Raw genomic sequence first — 15,899 nt, forward strand, 5'->3', positions numbered from 1 at the left:
CATCTGGCATATACAGCTATACAGCTACCCAGTAAACCCAACAGCGGATTGCTGATCTCTCGACTAAAAGGGCCAGCCAACAATATTAGAAGGCGAAGAGGAGGGGGTGGAGGCGGCGATTGTCGAACAGTGTTATTTGAGATATAGTGAAAGATAATAGCCTACTACGCCACCAGCTGCGTAGCATCGTCAACCGCGCACCGTGCCGCCCGCTTCAAGTCCGGCTTCCAATCCGTCTCGCGGTATCTTGTCCACGCGCTCAAGCCTTCAGGAGGCTGAATACTCAACGTATCATACCCCTGTTTAATAATACGGTGGACCTCACGCGGACTCAAATTCTTTTTTTGAGCCGCCGGAATCGGTGTTGGGTTCTGACTTTGATCATCGTTGGCCTTAGTGGCGGCTTTGTCTGCATCAGCACTCGTCGTGCCTGGATTGAACAAGAGCGTATAAAAATGTGTGGAAACGGAGATGAGTGTTTCGACGGCCGCAACGTGGATATCCTTGTTCGCATCGGCGGGTTTAGAGAGGGAGGAAGTGGTGTTGGAAGAGTTGGGCTTGAGGTTGTAGACATCGCGAAATTTGGCGATAATGGGACCCGTTTCGACGAGTTTGTAGAAGAGGTCGTCGTAGGAGGCTGGGTCGGGGAGGAAGGTGTCGCCTGAAGAGACGCAGAATGCGATAAGGTCGACTAGTGATGTTGTTAGGGTTGATATATGTGGGCTTGTGGTTAGATCGGAGACGTATGTTGTTAGGAAGCGCATGAGGGAGAGCAGAGTGCGCCAGAGCTCGGACCAGTGGTAGGAGAGGCGAATCCTGTTCATGGAGAGGTAGGTGAGAACCCGGAGAAGGATAGCAATTGTGTGGCTGTAAACCCAGGTTAGAGATGCATGGTTTAAGATGAGGATCCTCATACCTGTATAATTGGACATCGAGACGACGTCGAAGATTGTGCGAAATGGCATCGATTGTAATGTCGAAGATAACTGTCGCGAGCACTCTGTCCCCTGCCACGAGGGGAAGATAGGGCTGCCTTTGGCGACAGAGACGGACTTTTCGCTTGCTTTCTTCGCTACAGAGCAATTTGCACGAAGTTGAGTCCTCTGAGAGAATTCGAAGAGTAAAAAGGCTAAGTTCTGCGTAGTGCCTAACGCGCGTGGAGCGATATGCGTGATGCAAGAGATAGGAGGTCAGCGAGAGGAAGCTCGAGAAGGGTGACTCCTCAGTGTCCTTATCAGAAGGGGAATTGATTAGATGGTAGCCAAAAAGCTTATTCGCGTTGGTGAAGTCATAGGTTGCTAGCAAGATGGCTGCTTGTTGCGCGGGTCTAATCTCATTAGCAAAGATGCGATGTAGTGGTGCAAGGGTTATGAAGAACATACAAAGCCGCAAACATCTCTTTTGCCTCCTCCGGCGAAGGAGGAGTAGGCTTCTCTTTTTTGCCTGGTGCCAGCACACCCAGTCCAAAATACATCAATGTTCCCATCAGGGTCCAGCCCTCAGGGAAATCGTCCTGTACCGCCACATAGCCGTTCCTTAAAGCACCACATGAGAGACCCACGCCTCTAACAATCTTTTGGATGCTTGTTTCATTTACAAAATCATCGAGCCGCAGTTGATATGGGTTCTGGAACTCAAATTTGTTGTAGTTGGCAAGCAGCCCCAGTAGTAAGAAAGGCTCGAAGACTTGCATCGGTGACTCCGACTCATGCACAAGCTTGAAGTAGTTTTGTCAGCATTTGCACACTATTGGAAGATGTCATCGGTGTAAATGGACTACCAACTTTCATAATTGAAGGGAACAGATCTCGATGTGTAAAGTACGATACCAGGCTCGTCTTATAGGCTCCACTCGTCATAGCAATAGCTGTCCTAATGGCCATGAATCGGATATCATCTGCGGAAGTATTAGCTTATAGTCAATGTTGCAAAAGAGCGATAAATGCTCACTGTTGCTACCACTGCGGATGATGCTGTCCAAGACGGCAACGAAATTGGATATGACTTGGTCAACTTTGTCGAGACCTGCCAGAACAGTAATGACGTCGGAGCTAGGGTTGGTGTACTTCTTCTTAAGAATACAGGCTAAGAAGACCGTCAAGGTCTGCGTCTGCCTTAGAAACCGGACGAAATCTTTCATGTAGGGTCACATACCTGCAGAGCATAAGAGTTCACCGGGCTGGGTCCGGAGGCAGCCTCCCGGATTCCACGAGCAAAGAGCTGCTGAGTTTGAGACTGAGATAGTCAGCATTTCAAACCTCCGTCAACAGAAGCCATACGGACCTGAAGGCTGAGTGTCTCATCTGGACTAAGAGCTTCCAGGATGGCATTCAGTTGGACCCTATCAGGCGGCAGCAGGAAGAATTCCCTCCAAAACCCCTCCGAAGGCTCAGCGTACTCTGAACTCTATAGATTGGTTAGTATAGGGTCTTATGCAGCGTTTTCAGCGGCGAATGGGATGGTACTTGGAATAGATTCTCATAGAGCTGAACAACTTTGGGCTTAAAAGTTTCGGGTCTACTTTGCTGCGTTAAGGGGGATTCCATGATGGTAGACATGGTCCGCAACCAGCATTGCACGAAATGGCGATGGTGAATGATGAGGAGCGATGGCAACGAATACTGAGGAAGCTACCTCGTCTTTGACTCCATCCAGCTCAATTCGAGCTGTCTCAACCACCGTATAAGTCCTCAGGGCGGCCACATGTGACATGGCCGACCCAGCCTTACGTGTGGCTTGAATTCGGGCCACCTCTTGGCACTTCTCAATAGCATTAGTCATAACCAAGTCACCTGATGATTTACTAATTTTATGCTGAGTTGCAAGGCAGGTGGCTCATAAACCCTCTTCAGAAGCGAGCTATATAGGCACAGCTCCTAAAGAAGAGGCTAGAAGACGGATGTAGTGGTGAAGGATTAAAGCGCACTTGATTCCGAGTGCCGTGATTATCAAAATGGTTGTTAGCCAAGTTCTCAGGAAATAGCACAGTGAGTGGCGCCATACTGGTGTAGAAACACCTTAATGGTGATTGGCGCACCCGGTTACTCTGACTGGCGACTGCCCCGTTTTAACCGATTCCGCCGCCAACTGCTGCTGGGAACTTTTCCGCCTCCAAAACACTAAAGATCACGAACTGCTACCGAGTCACTCAGCCTACTTCGCCTTAAACATCAACTTGTCATATAGAACGAACACGAAAATCCGATAGATACTCCATCTCTCACATCATAGATTTGCCTGCCACCATCAATTCTCTTTCCACACCATGTCGCTCTACAAACCAACGATGCAATATTCGGTGACATCATCCGCCTTCTTGCGCTGCGTGAAGCAGCCTTCCAGTATACGCATGGCGCCGAAGTACCGTCTCTTCTCTTCATATGGGAACGCTCATCGGTCGTCGAAGCGCGATATGCAGACAGCCACGGCCTACCGACCTCATACTTTGCCTTCTTCTTTCCCAATTTCGCGCGGTCCCGGAGCAAAGGATTCCTCTGTTGCCGCCGACTTTGTCCATTATCGCGAACCCGCTCAACGTAACTCACAGACACAGAACACTGAGCTTAAGGCGGACGTCAATAAGGAAGAGCCCCAGGAGTCGAAGCCTGTTGAATCCACGCCCACCACTTCGAAGCCCGTCGAGAAGCCTCGCAGGAAGCTCCGCCCTCGCAAGGCGGCTATGAAACTGACGCCTATTGCCGTTGAACAGCTTCGGAAGTTGCTGTCGCAGCCTGAGCCGAGACTCATCCGAGTTGGTGTCAAGAATCGTGGCTGCTCCGGTCTCGCTTATCACCTAGAATATGTCGATAAGCCAGGCACCTTCGACGAGGTTGTCGAGCAGGACGGCGTAAAGGTTCTAATTGACAGCAAGGCCCTTTTCAGTATTATTGGCAGTGAGATGGATTGGCAAGAAGATAAGTTGAGCGCGAGATTCGTGTTTCGCAATCCTAATATCAGTGAGTGTCCTCAGTTGTCCTTAGTCGAAGCTTGCCTGATCCCTTTGCTAACGCACGATTTAGAGGAGGAATGCGGCTGTGGCGAATCATTCATGGTCTAGCGTTTCATATGAAACTTTACCTTGGTTATACATTATGACACTGCTCTCTTGAGCTGTGTCCTCAGTGCATCGGGCGGCGTTCCTTCGGATGATTGCTTAGAAATACCTTATTAATGATTCCCGGGGTATTTATCCCAACACCTGTACAACACACAAGGCTCGGTTTTCCTGGGCCTATTTTCGAGCACCCTGATCTTATCACATTTTCACCCTCTACCTAAGCGCTATTAGAACGAATAACACGACCTATTTTGAACTACATGAAGTGCAATATTTGTAGCCTCCCACAGTAAGAGCATCGGCTTTCTTCTATAATCCCTCACTAGCCTATGGCTATTAACCAGGCACTTCTGCATGAACAGACGGTGAATCTATCGCTTACGGAAGTACAAATGGAAGGAATACTAGCCGAGAAGTACTTCTGCGGTCGAACTCGACATTTGAGAATGGAGAATACTGCATTATAATCGCACCTACGGAATCAAATGGCGTTAGGGTGAGGAGTATGTATCCTAAGTAAGGGTTTCCATAGAACTTTTACTGTGCTTCATTGCCCAACATCACGTGGCGTGATATCATTGTCGAGGCAACCGCAGCCCATTATTGTCTTTTCAACATCTTATAAGAAAGCTTGCCATGACACACATCATCTAATACATCAGAAAACGGCAATCATAGGCAATGTTGCCCCCTCCAGATGTATTTGCTCCTAACCCTCCGGGGCCGGAGAACAACCCTCTCTTTATCACAGTACGCTTCTCCGCGTCCATACCAGACCTCCGTCTTGACATCGACCACCCCGAAACCACCACAGCCGCAGGTCTCAAGCAAGCCATCCGAGCTCGGCTCCCGCAAAGCTTATCCTCGCATCGTCTCCGTCTGATCTACGCTGGTCGTGGTCTCGAAGATGCCACCCCGCTAGCCGTCTCCCTAAAGTTACCACCCCCAAATCGATTCTCCAAGTCGTTGTCAGCACCAGACAATGATGCAGCCAGCGAGGACACCAGTAATCAGGGCATATCTACAAAACGAGACAAGGGCAAGGCGCCCGTCCGTGAACCACCACGGCTCTATGTTCACTGCTCAATTGGTGATATTGTCTTGAGCGCCGCAGACCTCGAAGCCGAAGCTGCGGCTGTTTCGACGCTTCATATGGAGGGTCAAAACTCACACCTGTCTAGCGATGACAGAACCAAAGAATCTCCCTCTCGCCAGCAAAGCCATGACGGCCAAGCCTCTTCTTCCACGATACCCGCGCCGCGAGGATTCGACCGATTACTATCAGCTGGGTTTACTGCGGCAGAAGTCACAGCCCTCCGGTCTCAGTTCATGGCTACTCTATCTGTTTCTCGCACTCGGGATACGATGCCTACTGGCGCAGAACTACGTGAGCTTGAGGATAGGTGGTTAGATGAGGGGTCGTCTACAATGGCGACGGGCGGAACTGTTGCGGGAGCAGAGGGAGTTTCATTCACGGACGATGATGGCGGCTTTGGGTCGAACTCAAGGGGAGCGATCGATGATATGCTCTGGGGTGCTGTCATGGGATTCTTCTGGCCTGTTGGTTGTGCGATGTGGTTACGTAGGGAGGAAGGCGTCTGGAGCTGGCGGAAGGGGTTGGCGGTGTTTGTGGGCGTGGTGGTTAATATCGCCTTCGGAGCGATGCGCATTATGGGTTGATAAGGCGGCCTGCTGGGATCCAGGCTGTGGTTATGGTGATTTTTAGAGGTTTTCACGTTTTCTATGATTAGATGACTACTAATGCCTATGATACCCGTTTCTTTTGTTACTTTGTCGCTTCGTTAGCGGGAAGAGATGCAGTCAACGTGGGTATGTCAGAGAATTAGTACTGGATTATTATCATGAAAGCTGAGCGGATGGTGCTATCATACACGTTCCACTACTGTCGTGAAAAGAAAGTTAATATGTTCCAATGAATCAGATCCGAAGCCCGCTCGAACCCGATGTCTAGCTGAATTTGCTGTAGATAACGGCAAAAATCAATAGAATCAAAACAGTAATAATCGCAATGGTAATTAACCGATTCGTAGCCATCCTGCGCGAAAAAGAGATATTAGCTTGGTTTCATGAGTCGTTTTTGAATAAGTCGAATCGATAAACGGACAGCATAAGGGTGACAGTACCTACGGGCCATTCCCTTCAGAGTTTTGATGCTCTTGTCTACATTACTCTCGCTCTGTCCCAACATCCCATGGGTATGCGTAATAGTCTCTCTCTGCTGATGCAAATCAGCCAAAACATTGGCGCCAATGCCTTCCGTCTCCAAAGCAACTCGCTGGCTCTCCCGCAGCCGAGCGGAACTCCGTTCTAAGCGTTCCGTTCCGGAAAGGAGTTGCTGTCTCTGCTCCAAATGTGCATCCTGTGGGTCGTCGGTATAGCGATCACCAAAGAGCGCCTTTCGGTCATCGGAGAGAGATTTGAGTTTGCGTTTTGCCTCGTCAATATCGGTGGCATAGTTACGGAACCGAGTGTTAACTTTCGATCGTGCTGCGCTAGGAATATTCTGCTTCTCCAGGCGCATCTGATCCAACTGCGGGGAAGTTAGCTCATTTGCAACCTTGCTTCATATGACGCTGAAATTGTGTCCGACTCACCAACTCTGTTGCTTCCTCTAGGGCGCATTCTGCCTGTCGGATGGTTGAGTTGCGTTGCTCGCCGCTCAGCTCTGCTATCTGGTCGAGTTTCTGGTTTAGATCGGCTTGGACGAGGTTGAGCTCAGTCTCATAGCTACTGAACATCTCAGAGCCAGCGTCGGTATCCAGAGGGTTCGACATGTTGACTCAGTGACCAAGATTGGTATAAGGGCAGTAATTTCAGGCTTTCTGCTGCGGAACTAGATTGATAGACCTCGGGTTTGTTGATGAGGCGAGCGCTGGTAGACCGTAGCCGGTCCGAAAATGGCGGCCTATGGGACAAACGCCAGTCTAACGACTCGAAGACAGACAATGACGTAAATTGACGCTTGAAATGTGAGGAGAGAATCAGACAGGAAGAGAAATGAACATGAATTGAGGAGGTGATGATGACGGTTGAATGCAGCGGCCTACGGATCGCATTCAAGGCGACCGCCACGTGATTGCTCGCCCAGGCGTTTCCGTATCGGTTTGGGAAGCTTCATCTTGGCTGCTTTTGTTTCCCAACGCTACGTTGGTTTAAATTCTTCGAAGTATTCCAGCGCACTTGGTGCGGTAACATTCCTTATATAATCGAGACCGATGATGGGATTCTGGAGGTTGTCATAGGCCTGAGTCCGACTTCTCATAGATATCGACCGCCCCCTCAATTTCAATTCGATTGTCTCCACGGGCACTTATCTAAACTGCAGGGTCTGGCAGTTGTGGCACGTTTCTCAAAGCTACAGACACTTAAATTACTACGCTCACCTGGTCAGGCTTTACGCCTAGCTTATACACCGCAATGGACTAGACCTATCTTCTTCAGACCTGCTCGTCATCTGATACGGTCAGCCTTCGTTCCAAGGCTACATACTTCGGCAATCCGGTGCCCGTGACGCAGCTGGAACGTTGGATGATTTGCGGAATTTGATTGACTATCTCCCCGGTGTATTTTTCTTGATATCCAGCTATTATTTTATCCTGATTTGAGCCCCTTTTCGCCCATGTCATCCATCATCCGCGTGGGGAGAAGCTGGGGCTTCGACTGATGAGCACTGATTCTGAGACCAGCACATATAGCTTCATATAGTGCCCAACCCGACCTCGATTCGTTCAACAGATCAATTTGGTCGGATATTTGGGTTTGCATTAAGCTCTTGTTGCTCATGGGGATCTCAAAGCCTCGAAAGGTTGCTGTTGTAGGTGGCGGCCTCACTGGAATCGCTTCCTTTTGGGCTCTACGAGGATCAAATTTTGATGTTCACTTGTTCGAAGCCTCTCCAACACTAGGTGGGCATATAAAAACCCTGGCGTTGGAGAATAATGGCAATCAAATACAGGTTGACACCGAGCTGCCAACATTCAACCCTATTGCTTGCCGTCAGTATTGGTCCTTCAGGTTTACTTTTCCCGGCTGACTCTCATGATTAGCAAACTTGACCTCACTGCTTCGGTATTTGAAGATTCCTACAACAGAAGTCCCATTTTCGTTCGGCGTCTTAGACAATACATCTGTCTTCAAGTGGCATATCAGTATTTTGGAAAGCATTTTTCTATGCCCTCGATTACTCTGCAAGCTAGAAACTTACCGGCTGTTATTGGACGTCATCAGTCTGAGGTGTCTCGCAGCTGATATACTAACAGAACCGATTTCTGAGAATGCGGGCCTTCAGGACTCGACTGAGCGCTATCTTCAGGAGAAGGGATACCCCAACCGCTTTAGGGATCGATATCTCACCCCATTGCTTTCGGCTCTGTGGAGGACGAATGCGGGGAAATTTCTCCCAAATTTGCCCGTTAAGGTGCTCGCTCACTCCTTGCACGAACATCAGCTCCTCTCCATGTGTGAGAATATGCCAAAATGGAGGCGTATCGACCCTGGGGTTAGGTACCTCGTCGATGCAATAGCTAAAGATTTTCCCCTTGAAAGATTGCATCTTCAGACGAAAGTCAACGAGATTGTCCGGCGGTCCAAATCACAATATGATCTCTTGACGTCTGACGGTAAATATTCGCGTTTCGATCATGTCATACTCACGGTAGATGGCCCTGAAATCCTTCGACTGTTATGCTCGACTGTAACTGAAGAGGAGAGTCATGTTCTTCAGTCTTTGGCAGTGACGAGGAATATTGCAGTGCTGCACTCAGATTTTCCCGTAAGCAGAATCAGGCATTGGCTATATTCTAGCTTCCGCTAAGTCAGAAATTATAGGCAACGACCGACCGTGTTGCGCCGGATTATGAATTTATTAAGTCGTCTAGCAACTATCGACGACGGGATCTCGTACCCCCAAAGTTCTGCTCGAGATACGATGTTAATGCACTCCAAGACATTCCTGCCTCGCGTTTCGGCGAGGTCTTTATAACCTTCAATTTACTCTCACCACCCCACCCCAGCCTCGTTCAGGGTATATGGGAGTTTACTGAACCCGAACCCTCCGCAGATTCACTTGACGCGCAGTCTCGCCTTGCTTTGATTCAGAACACACGAGGTCTAAGCTACGGTTTCTGCTGGACAGGCCGTGGACTACTAGAGGACTCGATTACCTCCGGTCTGAGAATAGCGGTCGAAGATCTTGGTGCCACGGTTCCTTTCGATGTGACTTTTCATCCTCATCCCTTGGACTCACCTGAGTTCTCATACAAACACTCAGGACTTCGATACAACCTGGTTAGGACAGCTCTGGAGGCGGTCCGCACCGTTGTCCTTGTACTAGAGATCGTTTTGCTATTATTGGGTCGTATAGAGGCCCCTGTACTCAAGACTAGGGCTCCCCTTGATCGGGCAAGCAGGATCTGAGTGGCACGTTTTAATGGCTATTTACGGCGCCTCAGAAGGCATTTGGCTACACCACTATGTGTTGGAAAGACCTCGAGGATATTTCATAAAATCTTGACATCAAGATGTTGATTTTCAAGGGGAAAAACCCGAAATTCCGCCTTTCCAGTACATTAAATCTTTAACACATAAAACATGGTATACATACTATTACCCAGGAACTCGTCTGTTTAGCTTTCTTTTGCGCCCTCCTACCCTCTTACTTTGATGTGCAGGGCAACCCCAAGCCACTCCAGGATAGACCGTCTTATCCGAAAACCAAAGATAATTAATAAAGGAACTTCTCACTATCCTGATTGACAATCGCCGCACTTCGCTTAGAATCGAGGAAGAGGTCCTCGCACTCCGTAACGTCTGCCTCCTCAATCCCTCCAGGCCGCCCGTTGACCCGCGCAAGAATGCTTGCCGGCGTCAGCAGCTGTAGGGCATACCGCAGACTGACCTTGCTACCGTGCTCGGCAACCCTGTCTAGAGCAGGATCGGTGATGTTGAGGCCTTCCGTCTTGGCGCGGAGACGAATGATGGTCTTAATTTCGTCGGGTGAGTACGGGTGCGTAGGGATGATGAGGAGACGAGCGAGGAGATCGGGAGGGATACCGTGGGCGGCGGAGATATCGTCAGTGCCACGGATGACGGTGTGACCGCGATTTGAGGCGAGGATAACGATGGGCGATATCGAGGACTCGAGGGCGCGGTTGAGGTATGTGAAGCATTCGATATCCAGCATGTGCACCTTTAAAGCATTTACATTAGCAAAGCAGCGGGATGGTTGAAGTAGGTAAGCAATACTGACCTCATCAATGAAGAGAACGCCAGGAACAAGCTCGGCAACACCTTGATCGATGTAGCGGTTTACTACCTTGTTGATCTCCTGTCGAAGTTTGTCTGTGATTTCGGTTTTCTTGGGCTTCATAAGTTGTCCCATCATGCTCATAACATCTTGACCACCTTGCGGCCGAGCATTGGCAATATCTAGGTCATGTAATGTGACGTCTTGCACAATTTCCTTCTTCTTGTGGACTTCACCCTTCGGAACTGGAACGTACTCCTCGGCCTCCAGGTCGAACTCGGTTGCGTAGGCGTCAGATCGCCCTACTCGCTTGCAAGCTCCCGTATTCGCTTCAATGTAAATGACATCTCCGACAGTGACGCGCTCTTTTTGGATCGCTTCATAAATGCTGGGGTCAAGGCGCAGCTTTTTTGTGCCCTTAGCGGACTTCAATCCGATGATAAGATGGCTGATTGTGCGACCATAGCCCCCAAGTGGATTTTCGGCCTCCTGGGGTGTGAGCTCTGTGACTTCGCCTTCATATACCTCTTTCGTTTCTCGGACACGGAGTCCTAGACTATATGTTAGCGTATGAGCTCCCAAATGTCCATACAACCACTCCATACCAATTGCTCTCCGAAAATTTTCCATAAGGGCTTCGGTTTTCTTGACCTCAGCGGAGTAAATCTCACTACCAACGATCGGGCAGAAAGGGACCTTCGTCCCAAGTTCCTGAGACACAGCAAGGGCAAGTGCGGTCTTTCCAGTCCCTGGGCCACCAGCAAGAAGAACCGCCCGGCCGGCCATCTTTTTAGCCTTGATTAAGTCTACCACGACCCCGCATGCCTGTGAATTTACGTTAGCCAACCTGTTTACTCTTTTGCAGCTCTCGTCCAGAGCTCAAAAGGGCATCAGGCAGAGAGCCATTGCGTCGCGCACCTCTCGAGCGGCGGCCTGTCCTACCCAGCCATCGCTGGAGATTTCCGCCGTACCATCTGGACGTAAGCCGAGGCCCTTGATATGCGTGTGGGCAGCTGTTCTGTTGTCGCGCGAATTGCCCTTGACCTCACTGATTTGGACCATGACGATTGCGGGAAGAGAGTTCGATCAAAAGACACGCGGAAGATTAGAATATACTAGGTAGCCAATTCAAAGAAACCGAACCCAATATGAAAAAGAAGAAACGAATTGTTGACAATGAGAAGTCTAGAATGCAGCTGTTGCGGAAATCCGTTCGCTATTATGCCAAGGCGGTCAGCAACTCCAATTTCTTCCAACCAAATTGTCTCTAGCCTCATCAACAGCACTTCTTGTCCTGCCTCCTGACCCTGCCATGTTCCAGCCTATCTGAGATTCAATTCAGAAGCCATTGGCAGGCCTGCTGATCATCCATCATGTCTTTCCCATTCTCTCTCTCGACGGCTTTCCGGAGCCTGTCCTTGACAGCCTCGAAACGATCGTTCTCAACAACACGACCTGCCCAGAAGCTCCCGAAATTACCGGACTACATTCCGCCATATCCTTATGGCCCAAATTACATGTTTCGTCAATCCAATACCGGTCTCTACGGTGGCGCAACGATTCAATTCGGAAATAAGATCTCCCAGGGCCGGAACGAAGGGAAAACGCGTCGGTTTTGGAAGCCCAACGTGCGACGAAAGAAGCTATGGAGTGAAGCACTTCAACAATTCCTTTTCATCAAGGTTACAAGAAAGGCTTTGCGAACGATTCGAAAGGCCGGGGGCCTTGATCAATACTTGTTGGACGATCGGCCCGCGCGAATCAAGGAGTTGGGTGTTTTTGGATGGAAGCTTCGATGGCAGGTGATGCAGACGGATAAGATACAAGAGCAATTCAAGCAAGAGCGAAAGCGCTTGGGACTGCCAGAGCCGCCGTCATTTGAGGAGTGGTTGAAACAGAAGGAAGGTGAAATCAAGACGCAAGTGGAGGAACATACCAACATTGCCGAACTCACGAAGCCAACCTACAACGAAAAGAACCATTAACGTCAATTCGCATGACAATTCTAGCGCGAATTACCGTTTGGTGTTTGTATTATATGATGATTGCCGGACATTAATCCCGAATTTGTGGGAATTTAGAATCTCTCAAGGGACCTTGGCGGGACTCCTCTTCACTTTGCTTTTCTGCTGTATTTATACTCTACAGGGCCATATTATCTTCACCAATACTTCTGAATCTTCGCAATTTGCACGTTCAAGGGCTTTTCCCCAGCATTGATAGTCATCCAGCCTTCGGTCCAAGGATGATCCCGGCGGGACTGGGCCTTGTTATCCGCATCCGGTAATAGTATCATGTCGGCTGAAGCTTTGCTTCACTTCTGACTCCCACTTCCTCTAGACTCTTTCAACAAAGGATAAAACAGGATGCGATCATTAGTTGACAAGTTAACCACTATGCAATATGCCGTCCCACCTAGAAAGGGTTTTAGCCCTGCACCCTACGCTCGCACCTCATTCCTCACCTTCCAGCGTCGCAAACAGCTTAAAGCGATCACCATTCTGAGTGTTGCCTTTTTGGCCGTCTTCTTCCTCTTGTCGCATCCTTTCTATACGAGCATCAGGACTGCGGCAGGTCCGGTTGGAGCTCCGGGTGTCGTTATCGTGACCCTTCTTGACCGAGCAATGTACAGCGACACTTATCTACAAAAGATCATCAAGAATAGGGAAGATTACGCCCAGCGGCATGGTACGTGGCAGTTACAAGGATATATCTTTCAATCCCCTAAAGACTTGTCATGCAGGATACACAAACTTCTTCGCCAATTTATCCGACTACAATTCATATATAGGCAATTACCCGCGAAGCTGGGCTATAGTCCCCGCAGTCCGACATGCAATGGCATCGCACCCTTCCGCAACGTACTTCTTCCACCTAGACGTGCATGCGCTATTTATGAACCCAAACGAGTCCCTTGAGGTCCGACTTCTAAACAGGCATCGACTAGAATCGCTCATGCGCCGGGATGTCCCAGTTGCACCTCCGGACAGCATCATCAGGACATTCTCTCACCTCCACCCTGAAGATATAGACCTGATCGTCACTTCCGACGCAGAGGACTTGAGCACAGGCAGCTTTGTGCTTAAACAGGGCGACTTTTCTCGCTTCTTCCTCGATACGTGGTTCGACCCTCTGTATCGGAGTTATAATTTTGCGAAGACAGAGACTCACAGCTTGGTATGATATCCTTATTTACTCATTTTCATCAACTCTGTTCGATTACAGTTTGGTTGACGGTTAGGCCAATTCAACAGGAACATATTGTCCAATGGCATCCAACTGTTTTGGCTCGAATGGCGCTGGTTCCTCAGCGAGTTATAAACTCCTATAGCAAGGAATCCACTCGCGCTGCAGTGGATGGCACATACAAAGATGGCGACTCGATAATCCGGTTCTTTGGTTGTGACACTGATCCCAAACGAGAATGCGAAAGAGAGATGAACCCTTACTACAAGCTGTGGGCAAATAAGGTGGAGATCAAATAAGCATTTCTGTTGGAACGCGATGGCAGGCTTATTTGCATAGGGCTCGACAAGGCAGCATGTTGGCGTCTTTTCTACTCTTATAGGTGTCTAGCGATGAGCATTTTCCATCTTCATGGAAGGCCCCACTGGCCCAGTAATATAGTCGTCATTATATTCATCAGTGAATTGTCTTGTGGTAGAAGTAGAACGTCCTAGGAGACCATTATTCGAAACTCATTGGCGGCTCCGGGCTGCACCTCACCATAATCAACCCGATGAAAATCACCGTAACATGCGTGCTGCGTGCCACCCGTGTTCTTTATCTGACGGCATTAGGTGTCCAATATATGACCCTAGAAACCCGGTTCCAATAGTCTCACCCCTAAATCAAACCGGGGATCATGGCATATCTCTTTCGCTTGTACTTATCGCCAAACTCTTTGCGGTAGTTACGCTCTTTCTTCTTTGCCCAAAGAGCCATCTGCCCAGCTGCGACGGCGATGAAGAACAACACGCTCCAGCTCAGCCCACTGACTAGGTAAATGCCAACCCAAGAGACAACCTCGAAAAAGTAGTTCGGGCAAGTCACAGCGCTGAATCCGAATCCAGAGGGGATACCCCGTTCGGTAGTACCTGGGCGGCGAAGGTTACGCAGCACCAAGTGAGTGTTGAAGTTTGCCAGTTCTCCAAATACGTAGAGGGCGAGGCCAGTGTAGACGATGGCAGGGCTGACGCGCCCAGTTGCCGCACTTGAATCAGGTCGGAAAACCCAGTAGGCGATGTTGCAGCCGGCTAGAAGCCAATAGTGACCGCTGTTCTTGACTATATTGCGCGCCGGCATCGTAGCATTGCTGAAGCGGTGGACGAAGACGGTTTCGTATTCGCGCTTCAGGAAGTGGACGACCAGAAGCGCACAGACAAGACGTTGAATGTCAGTTGGCTGGGGAATATTATCAAAGTTATAATAGAGGTACGGGCGGAGTGGGTGAAGGAAAAGAATTGGAATCAACAGAGGGCCGAAGTATTCGACGATAAACACAGTGCGCCAACTAATCTGGGGACCTAGGGACGAACACAGTGAGCAAGAGTGATCATGAGTCGATGCAACAGCTAGATATATGGGATATACCTAGGTCCTTCACATGGAGAACGGTCTTGTCAGTAAGTCCATTCTGCTCGATAGTGCTGTCCTTAGAATTGGGAACCACGGCCCGGTCGGCTGCTTTGGTAATTCGCAGACGATGAATGGAATAGCCGGAGGCTATGGCTAGTTGGTTGTAAAGCTCCTGAGTCGAGGTATCGGAAAGGATCTGGACCTCCTTGGGGAGCTTCCTGATCGGTTTCCCTTCACCACCAAGTCAGTTCTGTCCTATGAAGTCCAGGTGCATGCGCCAAAACTTACCCCGTGACTGAACAGTCAGTGTGACTGTGGAGGGAGCCATTGGACTTTACGTGCAATTGAAACCAGGAAGTCTGCTCACTGAGAAATGCTCGAGTACGGTTCAATTGACCTCGAGATTGAATAAGAGAAGTCAAAATTGGAAGACAGGATTCTGAAGAAAGCCAAGGCCCAGAGAATTGTCTCCGAGCTAGTTAGCCTCGGTCATGGTCACGTGGTTGGCGATCATCCGGGATCCATCCATATGCACAAATTGGTGGTCTGACACAAGGGGTGACCATTGGGCTTACGCTTCGTTCTCGTACACCAGCTTGAGATCCTTAACTTACATATTGATTCAACTATACTCGGGGCCATTATCGCTATTCAGCTTAGTACCATGTCCCATCCCTGGCACATGGTGCCTCAGGGGCGATGCTCAGCTCTGGGTGTTCTAGAGTGAACCATGAGGGGCGTCACTCAGCCTCAGCTGTCACTCCCCTGTGCACTTCCAACAGGATGCCAGTATGAAGGAGAATAACATTGCATCAAGAATCGGTAAAGCTAAACTAGAGCAGGCGTTTAGTTAAGCTGAGCAAACTGATTCCACTTTCAGCAGCTGAAAATTTCTATCAATTCTGTGCATCGTCCTGCAACAACAATCTGATTGTCCGAGAAATTAACGACATCTAAAGCTTCAGCTGCTTACCGCTTGAGCTTGCCTCAAGTCAATTA

The 15,899-nt window shown here is 49.3% G+C and overlaps 9 protein-coding genes across 9 annotated transcripts; 5 read left to right on the forward strand and 4 right to left on the reverse strand.

The window, feature by feature from the left end:
• Nucleotides 1-18: 18 nt before the first annotated feature.
• On the reverse strand, nt 19-2,924 carry BDW70DRAFT_116049 (ARMH3 family protein). Its single transcript, XM_073734640.1, has 8 exons — nt 2,466-2,924; nt 2,284-2,406; nt 2,155-2,235; nt 1,951-2,104; nt 1,785-1,897; nt 1,383-1,717; nt 917-1,327; nt 19-867 (listed from the first exon to the last, which is right to left on the reverse strand). The coding sequence occupies exons 1-8, from the start codon at nt 2,556-2,558 to the stop codon at nt 165-167; spliced, it is 2,013 nt and encodes a 670-aa protein (XP_073598872.1). The 5' UTR covers nt 2,559-2,924; the 3' UTR covers nt 19-164.
• A 100-nt stretch (nt 2,925-3,024) lies between these two features.
• Nucleotides 3,025-4,688, forward strand: isa1 (Fe-binding Fe/S cluster assembly protein ISA1). Its single transcript, XM_073735784.1, has 3 exons — nt 3,025-3,956; nt 4,020-4,346; nt 4,420-4,688. The coding sequence occupies exons 1-2, from the start codon at nt 3,266-3,268 to the stop codon at nt 4,055-4,057; spliced, it is 729 nt and encodes a 242-aa protein (XP_073598873.1). The 5' UTR covers nt 3,025-3,265; the 3' UTR covers nt 4,058-4,346; nt 4,420-4,688.
• Nucleotides 4,689-5,907, forward strand: BDW70DRAFT_130291 (DSC3 family protein). Its single transcript, XM_073735785.1, has one exon. It carries the CDS (start codon nt 4,739-4,741, stop codon nt 5,735-5,737), a length of 999 nt encoding a protein of 332 aa, XP_073598874.1. The 5' UTR covers nt 4,689-4,738; the 3' UTR covers nt 5,738-5,907.
• On the reverse strand, nt 5,882-7,095 carry BDW70DRAFT_116084 (v-SNARE protein VTI1). Its single transcript, XM_073734641.1, has 3 exons — nt 6,673-7,095; nt 6,202-6,608; nt 5,882-6,113 (listed from the first exon to the last, which is right to left on the reverse strand). Exons 1-3 carry the CDS (start codon nt 6,850-6,852, stop codon nt 6,026-6,028), a joined length of 675 nt encoding a protein of 224 aa, XP_073598875.1. The 5' UTR covers nt 6,853-7,095; the 3' UTR covers nt 5,882-6,025.
• A 764-nt stretch (nt 7,096-7,859) lies between these two features.
• BDW70DRAFT_157191 (uncharacterized protein) lies at nt 7,860-9,493 on the forward strand (the record flags this gene model as incomplete). The annotated part of the gene is made up of 4 exons (XM_073740309.1): nt 7,860-8,073; nt 8,125-8,226; nt 8,338-8,849; nt 8,906-9,493. The coding sequence occupies 4 exons, from the start codon at nt 7,860-7,862 to the stop codon at nt 9,491-9,493; spliced, it is 1,416 nt and encodes a 471-aa protein (XP_073598876.1).
• A 153-nt stretch (nt 9,494-9,646) lies between these two features.
• rvb1 (RuvB family ATP-dependent DNA helicase pontin) lies at nt 9,647-11,470 on the reverse strand. Its single transcript, XM_073734642.1, has 4 exons — nt 11,241-11,470; nt 10,928-11,147; nt 10,326-10,873; nt 9,647-10,265 (listed from the first exon to the last, which is right to left on the reverse strand). Exons 1-4 carry the CDS (start codon nt 11,382-11,384, stop codon nt 9,801-9,803), a joined length of 1,377 nt encoding a protein of 458 aa, XP_073598877.1. The 5' UTR covers nt 11,385-11,470; the 3' UTR covers nt 9,647-9,800.
• A 126-nt stretch (nt 11,471-11,596) lies between these two features.
• Nucleotides 11,597-12,622, forward strand: BDW70DRAFT_130293 (mitochondrial 54S ribosomal protein bL28m). Its single transcript, XM_073735786.1, has one exon. It carries the CDS (start codon nt 11,696-11,698, stop codon nt 12,305-12,307), a length of 612 nt encoding a protein of 203 aa, XP_073598878.1. The 5' UTR covers nt 11,597-11,695; the 3' UTR covers nt 12,308-12,622.
• Nucleotides 12,623-12,718: 96 nt separating this feature from the next.
• Nucleotides 12,719-13,807, forward strand: BDW70DRAFT_157194 (putative alpha-1,6-mannosyltransferase subunit; the record flags this gene model as incomplete). Its single annotated transcript, XM_073740310.1, has 3 exons — nt 12,719-13,010; nt 13,066-13,499; nt 13,577-13,807. The coding sequence occupies 3 exons, from the start codon at nt 12,719-12,721 to the stop codon at nt 13,805-13,807; spliced, it is 957 nt and encodes a 318-aa protein (XP_073598879.1).
• Nucleotides 13,808-14,168: 361 nt separating this feature from the next.
• Nucleotides 14,169-15,228, reverse strand: BDW70DRAFT_157195 (trans-2-enoyl-CoA reductase (NADPH) TSC13; the record flags this gene model as incomplete). Its single annotated transcript, XM_073740311.1, has 3 exons — nt 14,169-14,848; nt 14,916-15,131; nt 15,189-15,228. 3 exons carry the CDS (start codon nt 15,226-15,228, stop codon nt 14,169-14,171), a joined length of 936 nt encoding a protein of 311 aa, XP_073598880.1.
• Between the last annotated feature and the right edge of the window lie 671 nt (nt 15,229-15,899).

The sequence above is a fragment of the Aspergillus foveolatus genome (genome assembly GCF_047715535.1).
Source record: "Aspergillus foveolatus strain CBS 279.81 unplaced genomic scaffold BDW70scaffold_8, whole genome shotgun sequence".
NCBI classification, from domain to species: domain Eukaryota; kingdom Fungi; phylum Ascomycota; class Eurotiomycetes; order Eurotiales; family Aspergillaceae; genus Aspergillus; species Aspergillus foveolatus.

What these genes read in the sequence shown, in the direction of transcription:
- BDW70DRAFT_116049 (XM_073734640.1), bottom strand. Translation starts at nt 2,558, where the DNA reads ATGTCTACCATCATGGAATCCCCCTTAACGCAGCAAAGTAGACCCGAA. An exon ending in CATCCGCAGTGGTAGCAACA is followed by an intron (nt 1,898 to 1,950) that starts GTGAGCATTTAT and finishes ATACTTCCGCAG; the next exon opens with ATGATATCCGATTCATGGCC. An exon ending in CTCGATGTCCAATTATACAG is followed by an intron (nt 868 to 916) that starts GTATGAGGATCC and finishes CTGGGTTTACAG; the next exon opens with CCACACAATTGCTATCCTTC.
- BDW70DRAFT_130291 (XM_073735785.1), top strand. Translation starts at nt 4,739, where the DNA reads ATGTTGCCCCCTCCAGATGTATTTGCTCCTAACCCTCCGGGGCCGGAG.
- rvb1 (XM_073734642.1), bottom strand. Translation starts at nt 11,384, where the DNA reads ATGGTCCAAATCAGTGAGGTCAAGGGCAATTCGCGCGACAACAGAACA. An exon ending in GACAGGCCGCCGCTCGAGAG is followed by an intron (nt 11,148 to 11,240) that starts GTGCGCGACGCA and finishes GTAAATTCACAG; the next exon opens with GCATGCGGGGTCGTGGTAGA. An exon ending in GCGTTCTCTTCATTGATGAG is followed by an intron (nt 10,266 to 10,325) that starts GTCAGTATTGCT and finishes AATGCTTTAAAG; the next exon opens with GTGCACATGCTGGATATCGA.
- BDW70DRAFT_130293 (XM_073735786.1), top strand. Translation starts at nt 11,696, where the DNA reads ATGTCTTTCCCATTCTCTCTCTCGACGGCTTTCCGGAGCCTGTCCTTG.
- BDW70DRAFT_116084 (XM_073734641.1), bottom strand. Translation starts at nt 6,852, where the DNA reads ATGTCGAACCCTCTGGATACCGACGCTGGCTCTGAGATGTTCAGTAGC. An exon ending in TAGAGGAAGCAACAGAGTTG is followed by an intron (nt 6,609 to 6,672) that starts GTGAGTCGGACA and finishes ACTTCCCCGCAG; the next exon opens with TTGGATCAGATGCGCCTGGA. An exon ending in CTGAAGGGAATGGCCCGTAG is followed by an intron (nt 6,114 to 6,201) that starts GTACTGTCACCC and finishes TTTTTCGCGCAG; the next exon opens with GATGGCTACGAATCGGTTAA.
- isa1 (XM_073735784.1), top strand. Translation starts at nt 3,266, where the DNA reads ATGTCGCTCTACAAACCAACGATGCAATATTCGGTGACATCATCCGCC. An exon ending in GTTTCGCAATCCTAATATCA is followed by an intron (nt 3,957 to 4,019) that starts GTGAGTGTCCTC and finishes CGCACGATTTAG; the next exon opens with AGGAGGAATGCGGCTGTGGC.